Source organism: Ctenocephalides felis, unplaced genomic scaffold (genome assembly GCF_003426905.1).
Source record: "Ctenocephalides felis isolate EL2017-DRISC unplaced genomic scaffold, ASM342690v1 CF-g0.4_SCAFFOLD_01492, whole genome shotgun sequence".
In the NCBI taxonomy this organism is placed as follows: domain Eukaryota; kingdom Metazoa; phylum Arthropoda; class Insecta; order Siphonaptera; family Pulicidae; genus Ctenocephalides; species Ctenocephalides felis.
The window spans coordinates 20,159,785-20,178,262 of record NW_020537646.1 but is presented as its reverse complement, the minus strand read 5'-3'; the positions used below and the strand labels follow the sequence as shown (position 1 = coordinate 20,178,262).

Below are 18,478 nucleotides of genomic sequence, written 5' to 3'. Positions count from 1 at the left end.
TACTTATATACTTTAAAAGCATTTTTTGGATGAATCTGATCTAGTAATGGTACTCTGGTGCTCACAACATTATGGGCTTTGCACTATTTTTTAAAAATAAAATAAAATAGTAAAAATAAAATAAAATAGTAATAAAAGATTTTGATAGTCTAGAGTAAAACAATACATATTTGTATTAAACTAATATTTAATTTAAAATTCAATTTTAAACTAGTTGTATGAATTGCTAATTATTTTCACCATGTTGTTACTCAGCAATAGCCAATTCCAAACTCGCTCACCTAAAAGCAAATATTCTCTACAATGTAGATGACGTAGAGTCTACATCAATATTATGTTCTATATAATTATTAATTATTGTTTCTGTTATTTTCAGGTTATTTTGGCAAATATCTGAATAAATACAATGGTTCTTATATACCTCCTGGTTGGAGAGAATGGGGAGGACTCATTATGAACTCCAAATACTACAATTACTCTGTCAACATGAATGGGCAGAAGATCAAGCACGGCGATGATTATCACAAAGTGAGTAATGCATAATTTTGCCTCTTTTTGTTAAAACGAATTGTGCTTTTTGTTAATTGCAGTGGATGAAGGAAAAATTGTCTTGTTTTTATTTTGTACTCGAGATTTTCAACTGTTCTTTAATCGTCCGATAATTAAAGTGCATTTACGTTTAGAGACTTCTTGTCATCGCGTTTAAAGTTAATTCTATGGCAGAGAAAAAATGAAATATTTTTTATTTTATTTTCTTAAAATTTTTGAAATAATACTTCTTTACGCACAACTAGGGTGTAAATCACCAATAACCGTTCATGTCATATTTGAAGTATAAGCCATTCTTATACACATTATATAAATTTGTATAATGGTTGACACTAATAAATATGTGTATCACGAGTGTTACTATATTACTAAGAAACATTATTCAAAATTGTTATATGATGTATTTATTTTTACTTAAATGCCATCATATACAGTAGCAAATTAGTTTTACTTCAATCGCCTAAGAACCTTACGCGCACTCTTTTTTATATAAAAGTACCGAAGATATATTACAATATGTTAAAGGACTTAAATCTAATTATCTTAAATCTAATAAATTACCTATATAATCATACCGTACGATACCTAAGACCATCAGTTCCTACACTTATATATAAATCTATTACCGCTTCATCATTATTTGCTATTAACCTATCATATATAACATACTACCTACATATCTTTTTACCCCCTACAAACCTTACATTCTACCAATTATACGCTATATTATACTCTTATCTATTATCACAGGTCAACAAAGAAAATGGTGCAAACGATTTTGATACTGTTTTTAAGTATATTTGGGGCGCTGATTTCAAAAATGACATTGGTTTTTTTCTATGAGCTTTAGTTTTCAAGATACGATATATATGATATATTTTACGATATTAGATGCGCAACTAAGTTCTCGCTGTTTTTTCGATGAAAATGTAACTTTATTTTAAAAAAATTGCATCAATTGAGTTCGATACTGTTCTCCAGTGATGGTTTCACTCGGTTTCAACAGCTCATAACAGATAACACCGACCTGGTCCCACCATATGTAGAGCATAACCTTCGCAGTGAATATTCGGCCGAACCGAGATTTTCTCGTCTTTGGATTGCTGTAATGTATTCATTTTTTATCACCTGTCACGATGTGATGAAGAACCTCTTCTTTTCTCGCCGCTGGAGCAGTTGTTTACAGGCGAAAAAATGACGCTCGACGTCTCTTTGCTTCAGCTCACAAGGAACCGAAGTTTCTTGCTTCTAAGTCATCCCCGACGCATGCAATAGCTTGGAAATGGCTTGATGGGTAACTCCTAATTCTAAAGCAAGATCTTCTTGAGTTTGGCACGAATCCTCTTCGAACAAGGCCTTCAATTTAGCGTTTTTGAAGGTTTTGGCCTTCCTTCACGAGGGTGGTCGTCAACATCAAAATCACCATTTTTGAAGCGACAAAACCCTTCACGGCATGTTGTTTCGCTCAGAGCAACATTTCCGTAGGTCTCGATGCACTTGAGTTCCCGTTTTTTTTAATGGAAGACGAAAATCAACACTCCTCGCAAATAACGATTGTTTGGCATAAAATTGGACATATTCACTTAACCAGAAGTATATAATGCAAAAACGAAATCAATTATGTGTCGCAGCAGTTTGTTTACTTACTCTAAGCTTGCTTCAAGACGTTTTGGATTTGTCAAAATCGACCAACCCTTACTGATAGAGCCATATACTGACAAACAGCGAGAACTTAGTTGCGCACCTAATATAAGGAACGAAAGTACAAAATAGTAATACAATTCCGAATGTTATTTTAAGGAGATATGACTACTCGTACATACAAACTTACAAGACCCATTCGGCCTTAGTTAGGGCATTACTTGACACTGTAAAAAGCTCTTATCCGTGACGACCTCGAATGGACCTGGTTTCGGCAACTTTTTTGTATCTCAAAAACTAGAGCTGATACAAAGAAATGGTTTGCAGATTTGAAATCAGCGCAAAAAATACTATAAGAATCAGCTCTAACATTTGAGGCACCAAAAAAAAATATTTTTTTGTTGGCCTGTGTTATCTATTGTCTCTACCTTATACTCTGTCTATCGCCCACACCGGGAATTGAACCCGGGACCACCGCGTGGCAGTCCAGCGCCTTAACCACTACTCTATTGGGTCCCCCACAAATAATATATTAAGGGACGCACTGTTTTTCCGCGGTACCTTTACCTATTAATTAAGTAATTAATATTAAGGTGACGCGACGACACGCGGAAAAAGGCGACCAACCGTGGCGGTACGGTGGTCTTGTGGTTAAGGTCGTTGCCTGCCACGCAGAGGGCTCGGGTTCGATTCTCGGTAGGGTTCGAAAAAATTAGCGTTTAAGAAACATTATAGGTGTAAGATAAGAAATAATATTGGGCGTATTATATATATAGGGCTGTAGGCATATTAGGCGTACTATATAGTTAGTTAAAAGGCGTACAATATAGAGTTTAAGGTTTAAGCATACGTGAATATGATACAAGCATCTTATTAGAAATACATGTTATATAAAAATCGGTTGCAGAATTTTGATACGGGTATTGTATAAAATGCATTTTTATCCTTATAACAACTCTTTAAATATTATTTTATACATGCTAAATAAAGTACGTGGCATATCTCAACATTTAATTTTTGCAGCCACGAGTACAAGTTTTACACAAGAAAGTTTTTCTGTAGTATCTTCAATTCTTCATAAAGTAATCACTTTCCGAAAATGTATTTTTCAAAATTATGTAAATAATTTAAATTCAAAATAGATATTGTTGAACTGAGAAAACAAAAAAAAAATTTGCTTAAAAATACAATTTATATTTTTTGAACCTTACGCGCACTCTTTTTTTTCAATTTTATTACTATTGAATGTGGAATTGAATTTATTTAAAATTATTACTTTATTTGAGTAAATTCACCTGCTAACTGAAACTTTATTGATTTTAGTTGTTGGTAATTTGATTTAAATACCAAAATATGTGTTGATAGATTTAATAATTTATTGATTGCGTTAATGAGTTATATCAAAGTTTATATGATAAAATGCAAATATGGGTAACAAATTGAAAAAAACACATTTTTTTAAGAACTGCTATTTGGGAAGCTCTGTTCCAGTTGAATAACTATTTTAGAATTAATTATTGTTAATTGCAGTCAACAAAATAAAATTATGTTATTTTTATTTCGACTGTTTTTTAATCGCCCGATAATTAAAGTGCATTTACATTTAGAGTTTTACATAACGTTTAAAGTCTTTAATTCTATGTCATTACGCTGAATAAAAAATAAAATATTTTTTATTTTATTCTATAAAAGACGTATTTTTGTTTCATTACAAGTTAAATTGCTAGGTAACGAACATAATAACTTTTATAATAAATCCAATAACAGAGTAACTATAAAATCTTATAATAGTTCTTACAAGCAGCTTTTGATTATAAAAATAGGAAAGTAATCGGCTTTCAAAAACATGGTTTTCGAATTAATAGTTTAGTTTTATAGTAAGTTTTTCTCTACTGTAATCATTTTCCAAAAATGTATTTCACGAAATTATATAGAAAAAAAGTGTTGCATTATTATAAGTTATTTCTTTTATAAAGAAATTAAAGATACTACAAATGATATCATTATTTATTTTTCTTTATAATTGAGAAATAACTTCATATGGTGTTGTTTTGAGAAATAAAATTTACCGAAAATTTTAAAGGCAAATAAAAAAAAGAATATAAAATCTCTTAAATATCTTAGAAAAGGAAAGTGATTATGCTAACAGGAAAATAATCCGGTTTCTAAAAAATATTCTAATTTCTAAAAAAATTCACACAGAAATAACGTGTTGTAAGATTTCCTGCAGTATCTTGAATTCCTTATTTAGAAATTTAGAATAAAGAAATGATTTTAGTGAATGTAGCTTACAGAATCAGGAAGCAATATTTAAAATATGTTTAAAAAATGATTATTTTGAAATGTATTTTTTTTTACTAACATTGTTTTATCTAATTATTAACTTCCCGTAGGGTAATTTTATTATTTTTTTAATATCATCTTGTTTTCTATACGTATAATTACATATGGAATATAATACCTAATCTTAAGCTGAAAACTTATTAAAATTTTCATAAAACTAGTGATGTATGGCATCGTGCCTTAAGACAAATTACTGGACCTTCCCATACCAAAAATGAATTTTTAACTTCCCGAAGGAGAAGTTTGTCTTCATCAAAAAATCCGATTCGCTAATTTTATGTTTTCTCGACGTTTCAAGCCAAATGAGACCAAATTTAGAAAAAGTATTTGTGTGTGTGTATGTATGTGAACAGATTTTTTGCCGTAAATCCTCGTTTTCTCACAAACAGCTGGACCGATTTCAAAAATTTAAAAGCCATTCGATGTATCTCGTTTGTCAGTTTTGTGAGACGAACTGCCCAGCCGTTTTTTTGTAATTTGTGTTGAACTTTTCGTCCACATTTAACCTCAAACTATCGAACCTATTTTAAAAAATCAAAAACTGTTCGAAAGATATTAGTTGGGAATGATACTGATTAGTTTTAGGTAAAAATCTACCGAGCCGTTTTCTTGTAATTAACTGTTGAAAAAAAATTTGAGCCGATTTTTATGGAACTTATTTTGGCGATATATATCATGGTCTTACAGAACTTACTGAAATATTGCGGCCTTACGACAAGTAATTTATTTTAAAAATTCATCAAAGTTTGAGAAAATGAGTAGTTTTTTTGACGTTTGTAAAAATATAAATTAGACGATTTACTTGGTATAATGATAGAGTACTTGATCTTAATAAATATACTAAAGTATTAAAGTTCTACGGAAACTGGTTCAATTATAAAAATTGTTGATTTTTGAAAATTTGCTCTTAGAAAATATTCCGAGTTAACGAGTTTGTTCGTTTTCAATTATATGCTATAAATCCAATCGGAATATCACTCATAAATTTTTATTTTTTATTAATTAAATCGATTATTTACACATATTGGGAAGTTCATGTAACTTGCATCAAGGCAAAATACCAAAACCAACTAGTTTTTAAAAATGATTAAATTTTTTTTAAAACTTTGACAAAATTAGATTTTTGAGAAATTTTAAATTGAAGTTAATAATTTACTCAAGCTTCAACCCTTTTCACTCTGATGCTGCTTCTCTGGCGACAAAATTCGTATTATTTTTGCACGAGTGGAAAGGGTTAGTATCATAATTCATCGGTTTTTTTATGCTATTTTGTTTCTGCATATCACTGCACATGGGATATGAAAATTTTATTTCTTCTTTGGTGCTTCTAACTGTATTGTTTTATCGTGTTCAAGTATCGTTTGTCTGAAGTCTGTAAAATCTAATAAGTTTCTTTTTTCTTTGATCTATTCCCATGACAGGACTATTATCCGGATCTGATAGTGAACGACTCGATAGCTTTCCTGCGACAGAGCAAACAGAATTCGTTGCGGAAGCCCATTATGTTGACGATGAGTTTTCCGGCGCCGCACGGACCGGAGGACAGCGCCCCGCAGTACTCGCATTTGTTTTTCAATGTCTCCACACATCAGTAAGTGACTAAAAGTATTTTAAATAGTAATAAAACAATAATTATGTTATTGTTTTAAGTTATGTACATTATTGATGTTTTTATTTTGAAAAACATATTGGACTACTCAAAACTTTGGATTCACTTGTATGGGATTTTGATGAAATTTTGTCTGGTAGTAGAGTTGTTATAAATGATCTATAGGTTTAAAAACTTTCAAATATTACATACATAGGAGATGGGGCTTAAGTATAAAAATTAATTAAAAAAAAGAAAGACACGCTTGGCAGTCTAAGTTTATATTTTGTTGAGGAACTATTTTTAGGAATATTTTTGAGAGATGTATAAGTTTAACTAAAACGAAAGAGATTGTAAAATTATAGTATTTTGTTTTTGATGACATACTCATATTTAGGGTAGAGCGGGGTTTAGAGTAAAAAAGTCCTCCACCGATATTTCAAAAACAAGTAAAGCTTTCTTTTTTTAGTTTTTTTATATCTCAGTCAAACAGGAGTGCCTGGTAAAAGAGACTATTAATAAATCCATACATAGTCTATAGATAACAAGTTTGTATAAAAACAAGTAAAGTTAAGACTTTTTTTATTAATAATATTTGAAAGTAGAGGAAAAAAGATGTATATCTATCCATCATCTTGATTCTTACGACGTTGCTATCGAAAGATAAACGGGATTGTTTGAAAATTCATAACAAAAGTATTTTCTTTCGTTGTTAATTTTTTCGGTTGTAAACAATGTTGTTTAGTTTACGAGACCTCAATTTATGTTTTAATTATACGTTATTCAAATGTTCTATAAAATGTATTGTTGTTTTTATGTTAGGTTTTACAGTTTTTTCTATATAACCTCTATAAAAGCTTACACCTGGGTGGGGTCAAAAGACTCACTGAAGCTTTACCTTAGCAAAGACGTAAACAATAAAAAATAGAAAAAAAGCTTAAATTAAAAGAAGCAAAAAGATTTCACAAGAAATAAATTAAATAAATACTTATTCCATATGTGCAGATGAATATTTCTGACCAGATCAAGATTATTTACAGCGTCATCTTTGTGAAAAATGCCCTCATGAAATTTATATTTTGCATTGGTTGAATAATGTAACTATTATTTAATTGAATAATGTAATTATTATTAGCATATACAATTAAAACATTGTACTTATTTGCCCCCTGGCCATTCCAATTTACACCACCCTTGGGGTAGAAAAGACCAGGTTATAAATGATTGAAAAACAGCAAAAAGAACACATTTCTACAATGATGAGAATTTTACTGAACATAGTCAGATAGTTGTTTGTTTGGTAGATGTTATTTGTTATGATATAATTGTTTTGGTTTTCACAATATAATTGCTCAAAGTCAAATTGGACCTTTGTGCCTCGCCCTACTATATATATATATAATAAACTACTCACAATGAGAACTTCGGGTTTACTCGGTTTTGATGAAATTTCGCATGGTAATAGTGCGATATGAAACCTTGTAAGTAAAGACCTCAAATCATTATATGCCTATGAGAAGTGGTTTGAATATTAATATTAATTTAATATAAGAACTAGTGGGGTGTATGGCATCGTGCCTTAAGGAAAATTGCTGGACCTTCCCGTACCGTAACGAAATGTTCGAGGAATACTGAATGTGTTCAAATAGATTATTATTAATATTGTAACATTGTCTAATATTTATAAGAGTTATATAAACTAAATTGCAAAGTTGAAATTATTTGTTCAAAGTATATTAGAACTATAGTCAGAATTAAAAATAAAATCTGAATTATTTTTCGATATACAAAAAAATTTTTTTTTGAAAAAAAAAAGTTGGAACAAAATTTTTTTTCCAAAATCAATTATTTTGTTAAGACAAGCAGAAAGTTCTTTGAATCATTTAAATCGGACGTTTAGTTCTCCCAAAAACTGCCATTTTTTACATATTTAGCTCCGAATCTTTGAAATGGCTGGGCCTGCCTTTGCCAAAAACTAATAAACCCTTCTTCCAATCATTACTAATTGAATGTTTTTTAGATCATTCAAATCGGATGCTCCGTTCTCTCAAAAACTCGATTTATATTTTGTGCACTCTTTGCTCCGTATCTCCAAATCGGCTGGACCTGCTTTTGCCAAAAACTAATCAGCTCTTTTCTCTATCGATAGAAATCGAATGTTTTTTGAACCATTCAAATCGGTTGATCGCTGCGCCCGAAAACGTAGACGAAAAATTGTATTCATACATACATACACATTCACACACACACATCTTTTTTTCTGAGGTATGCCAAAATGTTCAAAAACCTTCAAAACGTCGAGAAATGTAAAAAAAAATTAATTTAGATTTTCGGCCCATTACAATAACTTACTCTACGGGATGTTAAAAATTAAATTTTCTGTCTAAATTTATATTCATCGAGCAGCTATTTAAAGTGTTTGAATAAAATATTTACAAGACGTTAGTTTCTATTGCTATTAATTTAATCTCGTGCTTATAATTGGATAATTATTTAAACAGATCAGAAGTAAGTTATTAGATTATACCAAAGTAACTGATTTTCTACTAATCATTAATTTACAAAATACTTTTACATTTTTTTGTCGACGAGTTCGTGACTTCAAGAGTTGCTTGGAATTTTTGCTTCAATTTTACTGAAACTATTAAAATTGATTTTGAGGCTAATTACAAATAATTATAATTAAATTTTTAATCATTTCCTATAAACAGAAAAGAATAGAACAAAAAATATATAAAAAAAGTATAGGTATCGTCCAAAATATGTAATTGTAAAACAGAAAGAACAACTTTGGGTTATTAAGTCTATGAAAGCTTAGTACATCGTAAATTTAAGCTCATGTAATACATTGTCTCATAAAATATCAGTATATCTTAATTACGTAAAACTGACTATTATAAACCACATCGATCATTTAAAGGTAACAAACTTCCATTGCCAATACATACATCAAAATCTTTGTTCCAGTAATAAACAGAAACGCGTTAAACGCGTTTGAAATATCTTTAATGTTGTTATACGTGGGTCGGTCTTCTTTTTAAGCAAATGATACATTATCCAGATACTATAAATTGTTAGGTGTGTACGATGATGTATATTGCAGACGTTCGTAATATATCGCCGTTGATTGGAATGAAACATAAATAGAGCATTAGTCTTACCGTGTCGGTGATTAAATAAGAAAACAACTACATAATACAAGAATGTACCAGTGATATATGTGATATATGCAAAAAGATACCTACAACTTCTTACTGCTATTTGACTTAGTTTTAATTATATAAAATAAATCTATAATATAAAAATGAATCGCAAAATGTGTTGGTAAGCGCATAACTCAACAACGCCTGGACCAATTTGGCCAATTCTTTTTTTATAATGTTCGTTGAAGTCCAAGGATGGTTCTTACGGTGAGAAAAAATCGAATAATTGCCGGGAAAACCCTAAAAACAGCCCTTTTCTTTTTCACATACAAACGTTAGTATTTTCATAATTTTACCATCCGAACGGAATATTTACTCAAGTCAATGGAGCGTTTTGAGTTTGAATTTTTTTACTGTGCTCCAATTCGTATAAAATTTTAAAATTAGGTTTATCTTACTCTCAAGTTCAAAAGTGAAAATAATATAGACTCCTTCATCATTTCCCGGGGGGATGACATCCCTCTCAGTGGTGTAATTTCATTTTTTTTTTCAAAATAACGTCGGATATCAATAAAAGAACTAATTATAAGAAAAAAAGTGTTCTATGTTTTTCAAAAAAACAAATACTTATCATTTTATTTAAAGCAATTGTACATTTAAGATCCATATGAATAGATGTAAATACATTTCGGTATAGACTGTAGTGTAAAAAAACATAATTTTTAACTGATTGGTAAATATCAGTATAGGTTATTAAAAAAAATTGAACTTTTGAATTGTAAGCATAAGTACAGGTCAACGTCTGTCGGGTCATCTAGTTTTTAAATAAAATCATCATTTTTCATTATATCATCAGCCATCAATGTTTTTTTATCGATGGGGCTTACATATGGATTGATGGTTAGGGCTATGGAATTTGAATCAGAGGCTCCAAATTCGATACTTTTTTCGGACAGTCTGATGTCAAGCAGTGTTGACATTGGTCTTCACTTGGAAATGTAGAAGCAATATGTTTTCAAGTTAAAATAGTTTTCATCTTAGATTTGATGCATCTAATAATCTATAAATACAGAAATTGTAATAATTAAAGCTCATCACATAGAGATAAGCCTATTGATTTTGGTTACCATCTATAAAAAGCCACGACGTTAAGATAAGCTCATAGAATTCGTTAAGTTCAGATTGATTGAAATATAAAAAAAAACAATAAAATTATTCGTTTAATATAGTGTAACAATTAACACATTATTCAATAACTTCGTAGGAACTTGTTTTGACATAATATATTATAATCAATAATTAGGTAAGGATTTGCTGAATGTTTTATAACATTTTATGATGGTCAGTTACATCCTGTTACTATCAAATTAAAAATTATACATTAATTTAATAGTAAATTAATATGTAATTAGTTACAATATATCCTACAGACTTATTGAGTTATGTGTTATTTGGTTACCTCATATAACCATTATTTTAAATCGATGTCTCCTAATTGCTATGTCATATTAATATTATATACTTATATAATTGCATATTATGCTAAATCTTAAAGTCGTCATAAATTCGTCGTCGAGGTGAAAAAGTTGGTCCTACAAAAAGGTGGATGCTAAACCATTCGTATATTTGTTCGAAATAATAATGGTTGAAGTCCGAAATTTTTGTTCTTGAAGTTTTGTCTTTACTATGTAAATGTGAAGAATAATAATAGTACCCAAGTATAATTAAGACATTCTAAAACTTAGAACAATATTGATCAACATAGTCTTTAAAAAATATAAACTCACATTGTGTGTGAGTTAGTGTTATTTGCACTACATGATCTATAAAGCCTGTCTGAAAAAGTCTCGCCGATGAAATTTTCGTTTATATTTACCTTCAGTTCAACCATCCGGTATTTTATTACGCTCTTCGGAGGAAAAAACCTCTTCAATATGACATTTACACTTGAAAATGATATTTAACACAATATTATTGATGATGAATATAATACATAATGATGCGACTGTCCGGTTTTAACCATTACCGTAACTTAAGATGTTTCAACAAAATAAACCAAACAGTTTTTACTGAAGTAGAAGAGGCGCCGGTAAGCTTTCGATAATTGAAATATTTAACAAAATATCTTTCAAAATCTATTTAGGTCATACATGTCATTTTTTTTTTATTTTTTTTAACTCAGTTTTATTTAGCAATCAGAAATACATAAAGATTCCTATGAGCTAAAATGACAATATTTTAAGAGCGATGCCTAAGAAGAACTCCAATGAGAATTTCTCAGTTTTACAATTATATGATATTATATTAGACCTAATCGAAGACTAAGTCTAAAGGTCATTTTCGTTTCAATCTCCTCATTCCAAAAGGTTGAGTAATGTCAACTATAGTTCGAATAGTTCGAATGTGAGTCTAGTTTACATGTCAATTTTATGTAGGTATTTTCTAAAAAAAAAGTATTGCGAAATTCTATAACGCATTATAAAACTGATAAATCAATATTATTTTAAGTACAAGTCTTAATATAATTATAACTAAATTTAAGATATATAAATGCTGTATTTAAGTACTAATTTTTTTCTTGCCGGTCATATTTCAAGATACATTTATATATGAGTTTTGTACATAGATTATGCAGAATATGGGTAACAAAATTTTCCATTTCTGTTTGCAACGCAAAGTAATCCTTCCTCAAGTTTTATTTAATAAATTTTACGGCCATTTACTTGAAATTATAATCATTGATTTACTTTATATGAGATTGTTTCCATTTAGCACTTTTATAAAGTAATGTTCCAACAAATTTTGTCAGAAAACCTTTTACCGGTCCTCTTCTGGAACTTCATCATTATTGCGAGTTGATCAGATTAGTGCAAGTATGGTCAGATTGATATAGTTTTTAAGAGAGAATTTTTTTACCCTGAGTTGTAGAATTTATTTTGTAGAAAGATTATTTTGTTACTAGCGTTAGCCGATCCTCCTCTAGAAATTTTATCATTATTGCGAGATGTACGTTCGAATTCTCGAGGTGAAAACCTACATATATAATTGACAATGTTCGCACTTTGTGTATGAACGGCCTTCGCAGAATTGTATTTCGAATTCCCTGAATGCACGGCATCATTATTAAGCTCGGCAGTATAGGTAGATCACAATAAGCGGATTGTGTCGATTTTGAATTTAACGATCCGAGGTTTTATTATATTTTGCTGGTATTGTGCAATAGGGATATTTTTAAAATATTTCTAAAGCTTAGTTCAGTCATTCATTGCGACTTTGGTCTCTAAAAATCATATAGAAAAATAAGTAAATGGTTGCTTCACCCAAGGTACAGATGAGTAAAATTTTAGGATTACCCAAAAGCCTCTAATATTTTTTTGCTGTTTTATTGCATATAGTTTAATTTTTTCATTATATTATGCATAATATCAATTTTAAGACCAATCATTTAGCAAAATAAAAATCTCGTGGTCTATGGCATCGTGCTTCAAGGCAAATTGCTGGAACATTTCGTACTGTAATGAAATATTCGAATAATATTTAAATAGATTATTATAAATACTGTAATTTTCATTATTCTTATTTTATAGACAAAATATAAAAGCTTATGACTTATGAATTTGGCGACTTTTATACATTTTTACAGAAAAGTAAATAAACAAAATGTAATCAATAGTATTTAAAATGAAGAACATTGACTAATATTTCTAAGTGTTATATAAACTGAATTGCAAAGTTTAAATTATTTATTTGAATTAAAATTAAAATCCGAATTATTTTCGATATTTAAGAAGACATTTTTTGTTTCTTTCCCCAAAAGCAATTGTTTCGTCAACATAAGCAGAAAATTTAGTGAATCATTCAAGATGCTTAGTTCACTCAAAAACTAATATTTTTACACTTTTGGCTTCGTATCTCCAAAACGGCTGGACTTGCCTTTGCCTAAAACTAATCAGCATCTCCATAATAGCAGTCAAATGTTTTTTATGAGATTTACTTAAATCCAAAAATACTAAAATCGTAAATCAATTATATTTATTTAATAATCAAAAAAATTAGGGTCTATTTATGTTACTATAAATAAGATCTTGATTTTCGATTTATTATTATTCTTTTTACAATATTTTAAGAATTTATAATTCATTATATTGCAATTGCTTGTAAAATTATTGATTGTATGCGATTTTGAAACATTTTACTATCGAAAAAGCTGTTACAAAAAAGTTGAGAGATAAACATTTTTCACTACATAACCCTTCATATTCATCTTTATAAAACTTTTTGTTGAATTTTAACATAAAAGGAATGGTTTGAATAAAGAACCTGCAAGATGTCTTGTCTTATTTCTATAATATTAGTCAAAATATATTAATATTGATATACATAAATTAAAAACATGTATTATGTACTTCTGCAAGTAGTAATTTATTATATCACATCAAAAAAACATTCCCTACTAATTTACTAAGTGTGCGTCACATTTTTTTTTATTATATTAATTTTTACACCAGTCCAGAAATGAACAACAAATAAAATTGCAGAATTAAAAAAAATGCTTTTAAAAATATATATTTTTCTGAATTTAATTCTTTTAAATATTTGTTCGGGTGACCCAGTAATTTTTTGTGGTATTTTTTGCTTGTTTCGTATTTTTTATTATTTTATTAATAGTTATTATTTTCAAGTTTTTATGTATAGTGTCATTTGTAATATACCAGGGTGCATTCACAATGCATCTTAAAATTTTCGATTGCGCTCTTTGAATTAGTTTTATATTTGAATTGATTGCGCACGCCCATAGCTCAATTCCGTATATCTAGATTGGGATAATTATTGTTTAAATAAAAGGAGTTTATACATATTTGAATTCTTGCCAATTAACTAATACAATTATGATAATATAACACGAGTTTTTTTTATTTTTGCCCTGCCATTGTTCTAGTTTTCTGGCAAATGCGGGTTAGAATGATTCTCGAGGAGGCTTTTGTAATTGTCTGGATGTGTTCGTATTTCATCCTTTATTTATCGAGATGTACTTAATTGATTTTTTTTAATTTTTGGGATCATGTTTGAACAATTTAGAATAAGGTTTAGTGAGTGTCTCAATTTTTAGAAATCACAATATTATATATAATTTTGCTAGCATTTGCAACGCTAATGTATTCAATTACAAATAAATTTTTTTTCGAATAATTGCTGTAATAAACAATCACGCAACCATCTGAAAAAAAATCCAAGGCGCAAATACTTCAAGCAAATTAATGATCTTTAAACGTTACTAAGCATTATAAAGCAAAATGCCATCATACTCGATCTCGGATTATCACTTGACGGGTAATAATTGCAATTATTTTCGCATTTGCGTGTTGTTTTCCTCGTTTTCATCACATTTTATGTGTCTGGTAATTGACAGACACACTCGTATTGAACGACGCAATTGTTTCTGAGGGCTTACATCTGATCGTAAAATTTGCATAAATAAATATGAATATAGCAGTCGACAAATATATATTACCAAAAAAAATAACCGTTTTGTTGTTAAGTTCAAAGAAACTTATCATGCAAATTTTTAGTTTAAATAAAAAATACAAGTGAAAAATCATAATAAATTTGCATGAATCAACAGTTTCTTTCATCATACCTGGACACCCAATCATTGTATTGACATTCGATTTTTTTTTACAAAAAAATTAGTACTATCAAAAAAATTTTGATATTCTATATGGAATAGGTGCAAATATTAAATATCAAAAGAAAATAAAAAAAAATCGTTCATAATAAATATCATGATACTTTGCATGTTAATTTATATTAACAATACTTAAAAATTTTGAGACAAATAAAAGTTGAAAACGATTTGAAGTCTTTAGCAAGTGCCGATGGTCTTTGTTTCAGACGATATTTTTCAGTCAGAATTAAAACATGTATTTAAAAAATAAGCAAGAAATATTTAACTGCATATATAATTTAAATTGTTTGTTTAATTCACAGTTGTTTTAGAATTTAATAAAATTTCCTCAGAAAATTATATATTATGAAGTAATTTAAATTATTTTAATTATCACGATTTTTGATATCTTCAAGTTCTGAAGGTTTCTGAACATTTTGGCATACCTTAGAAAAAATTGATGTGTGTATGTGTATGTACGAGTATATACGTATGTATGGATTCTATTGAATTTTATTCGATTCTATTGATACATACAAAACATTCGATTCTATTGATAGGGTGATGTGCTGATCAGTTTTAGACAAAGGTAGGTGCAGCCGTTTCGGAGATAAAGAGCAAAATGTGCAGAAATGGCGATTTTTGAGAGAAATTAGCACCCGATTTGAATGATTCAAAAAACATTCTGCTTGTGTTGACGAAACAATTGTTTTGGGGAAAAGGAAGAAACAAATTATTATTATGGAACTTTTTTGGCGATATTACATCATGGTCTTATAGAACTTACTGAAATATTACGGCCTTACGACATGCAGTTTAATTTTACAAATTCATCAAAGTTTGAGAAAATGAGTACTTTTTTGACGTTTGTTAAAATTGAAATTAGACGATTTACTTGGTATAACGATAGAGTACTTGGTTTTAATGAACATACTAAAGCATTAAAGTCCTACGAAAACTGGTTCAATTATAAAAATTGTTTATTTTTGAAAATTTGCTTCTAGAAAATATTCCGAGTTAACATGTCCGTTCGTTTTTATACTTTAATCACATATAAATTAATTTATGTTTTATTGATTAAGGCACGATGCCATACACCACTAGTTTCCTTTAAACCCTAGTTACATTATTTGTCTCCTGGAAAATGTTGAAAAAATTATGGCATGGCGATAATCTATAAACTAAAACTTATTTTATAGCTGGAATAAAGTGTGATGTGAATATTAAAGTCATAATAATTTTAATTTAACTTTTGCGTGACTGCTACAGCATTTTTCTCGTTTACGCTTCTCTATAAAATTAATTATAATATGCCATTTGTAAACACGCGATTAATATTTTATTGCAATTTCTTGTAATGGATACACATCTTATAAAAGTTAATAATTATTTATTTTCTGCGAATATTGCAAGATAATATAAATTTATTGGTATTATTGCAACTACATAAAAGAATCTCAATAACTTGTTTTGCAAATAAAATTAATAAAAATTCATTCAGGTTTAATGTTATACTTATATAGAAATAGATTTATTATTTCTCAAATTTAGCCTCAAAATTAATCTATATTGTTTGCATTCAAAACGATCAACGAATCAGCTTCAAGAAAGATTGTTACAGGATGTTAAGGGGCACAACTAGTGTGAAATTTTCAAAAAATCGAATTTTTAATTTTTCCATATTTCGATAGGTTATACTTTTAGCAATAACATATCAAAATTTTAAATCGATATCTTAAATAGTTTTTGAGTTACAGCTATTTAAAGCGTATATATATAGTATATACTATATAGTATACGATCATTTTATCTTTAAACGCGTTTTTCTCGTATCAGCATTTATCCAGATTAAAAAGACAGAGATTACTCAAAAACAAATGATCCAATCACTATCATTTTTTTTTGCTTGTTCTATATATAGTACTCCGTAAAATGAACTATCGATTTTTTGATCGGATCGAAAATCGAATTTTGGCAGTCCAAAAACGACAAAAATTTTGGATAAAATTCGACTTTTTTTTAAAACCCGTCATTTTGTCAATTTTTGATTTATTTATTTTATCGTAGTTCATTTTACAGACAATATTATCTAGTTTAATGTTTTTTTTTTTAAATTTCGTCCACGTGGAAGGCCGGAATCACTGCAGCAGTGAAGGGCCTTTTTTTCGCGCCGTTGGAGATCACGATAACTTAAAAAATATTTAATTTTTTTCTATGTATTCTTAAAACATGTGTATCTTACTACGTATTCTTAAAACATGTGTAAATATATTCTTAAAATTTTGCAATGATTGATAAAGTATTTTTTTTAATATAAATTCCCAAAAATCACCTTTTTAGGCGGTTACACTAGTTGTGCGGTTGTGCCCCTTAATGATATATTTTATCATCAGGATATCTATAGGATTTAATTCTTGAGTGGATTTTTGTCATGAATAGTGATATAAATTTATTTCAATTATTCCATCATTTGCATAAAACAAGTGATTCTTGTCATATCAAATAGCCATCAATATCCTCGAACACTTCTGAGCTTGTTCTGCAAATTCTGCACCCAGATTCCATCATTCAACTCCACGTAGTTCAGGTGGACGTCATGTTTACGACAAACTTGCAAGGAGACATGAGTATAAATATTACCATATTGAATTATTGCTTTTGAATTATACTACTTGTTAATGTTTATTATCGACTCTCGATCTTTCAGAAACATACCTTAATAAATCAAATATGCATGTGTGATCAGCGATAGAATAATTCTGCAACATTTCAACATTACTCGATGATTTATAGAAATTCAATCGTGAGATCCTTTCCCTCTTGTAAGACGTGGAAATATTTTATTATGATAGGAAAATGAATATGGATATAATATTACTTTTTGAAAGTTGCCTTTAACGGGTCAGTTGTAATGGATATTCTTGATGAAATCTCGCAGAACAATATATTTGTTGTGTAGTATCAATTTCTGTATGGTTTAGTAAATTTTGTTTCATTTTACTGGTTTTAAGACTTTGACTTGGTTTTTAAGCATCTTTTTGTTATTCATTTTTTTCGAATTTCCTTGCTCCCAAGGGCTCAAATGGCTTCAAATTTATAAAAAACAATTCTCTGAAAGTTTTAGCTCTTAATTTTAACTTTTAGATAGTTTATTTCCATACAAAACTTTGATTGAATTGCGCTCTATCTAAAAGGCAATATTAAGAGCTAAAATTTTCAGAGAAATGTTTTTTATCAATTTGGAACCATTGGGAGCCCTTGGGAGCAAGGAAATGCGAATTAAGCAGAGAATGCTGACAAATATATGATAAAGTTGATTACTAATTTATGTGATCACTGATGTTACTGTCTGATTTAAATGCTCGAGTCTTCTTACTCGTTACCAAATTGTTTCAATAGATAGTGGTGTATGCTATTTGGACAAAAAAATGATTCTGAATATTTATGGGTATTTCATGTTTCGCATAAAATAAAAGCTCAAACTTCTATTGGTACGAATAACAATTATAAATTTAAATTGTTATCTCTAAATCCTGTCATCCTTTTTGC

The 18,478-nt window shown here is 28.9% G+C and overlaps 1 protein-coding gene across 1 annotated transcript in view; it reads left to right on the top strand.

Moving 5' to 3' along the window:
- The window catches only part of LOC113371000 (extracellular sulfatase SULF-1 homolog), a 101,036-nt gene that overhangs the window by 9,682 nt on the left and 72,876 nt on the right, over positions 1 to 18,478 (top strand). The window contains exons 4-5 of the mRNA XM_026611657.1: positions 377 to 528; positions 5,955 to 6,124. Coding sequence (XP_026467442.1) covers positions 377 to 528; positions 5,955 to 6,124 — 322 coding nt within the window. The remainder of the gene's footprint in view (positions 1 to 376; positions 529 to 5,954; positions 6,125 to 18,478) is intronic.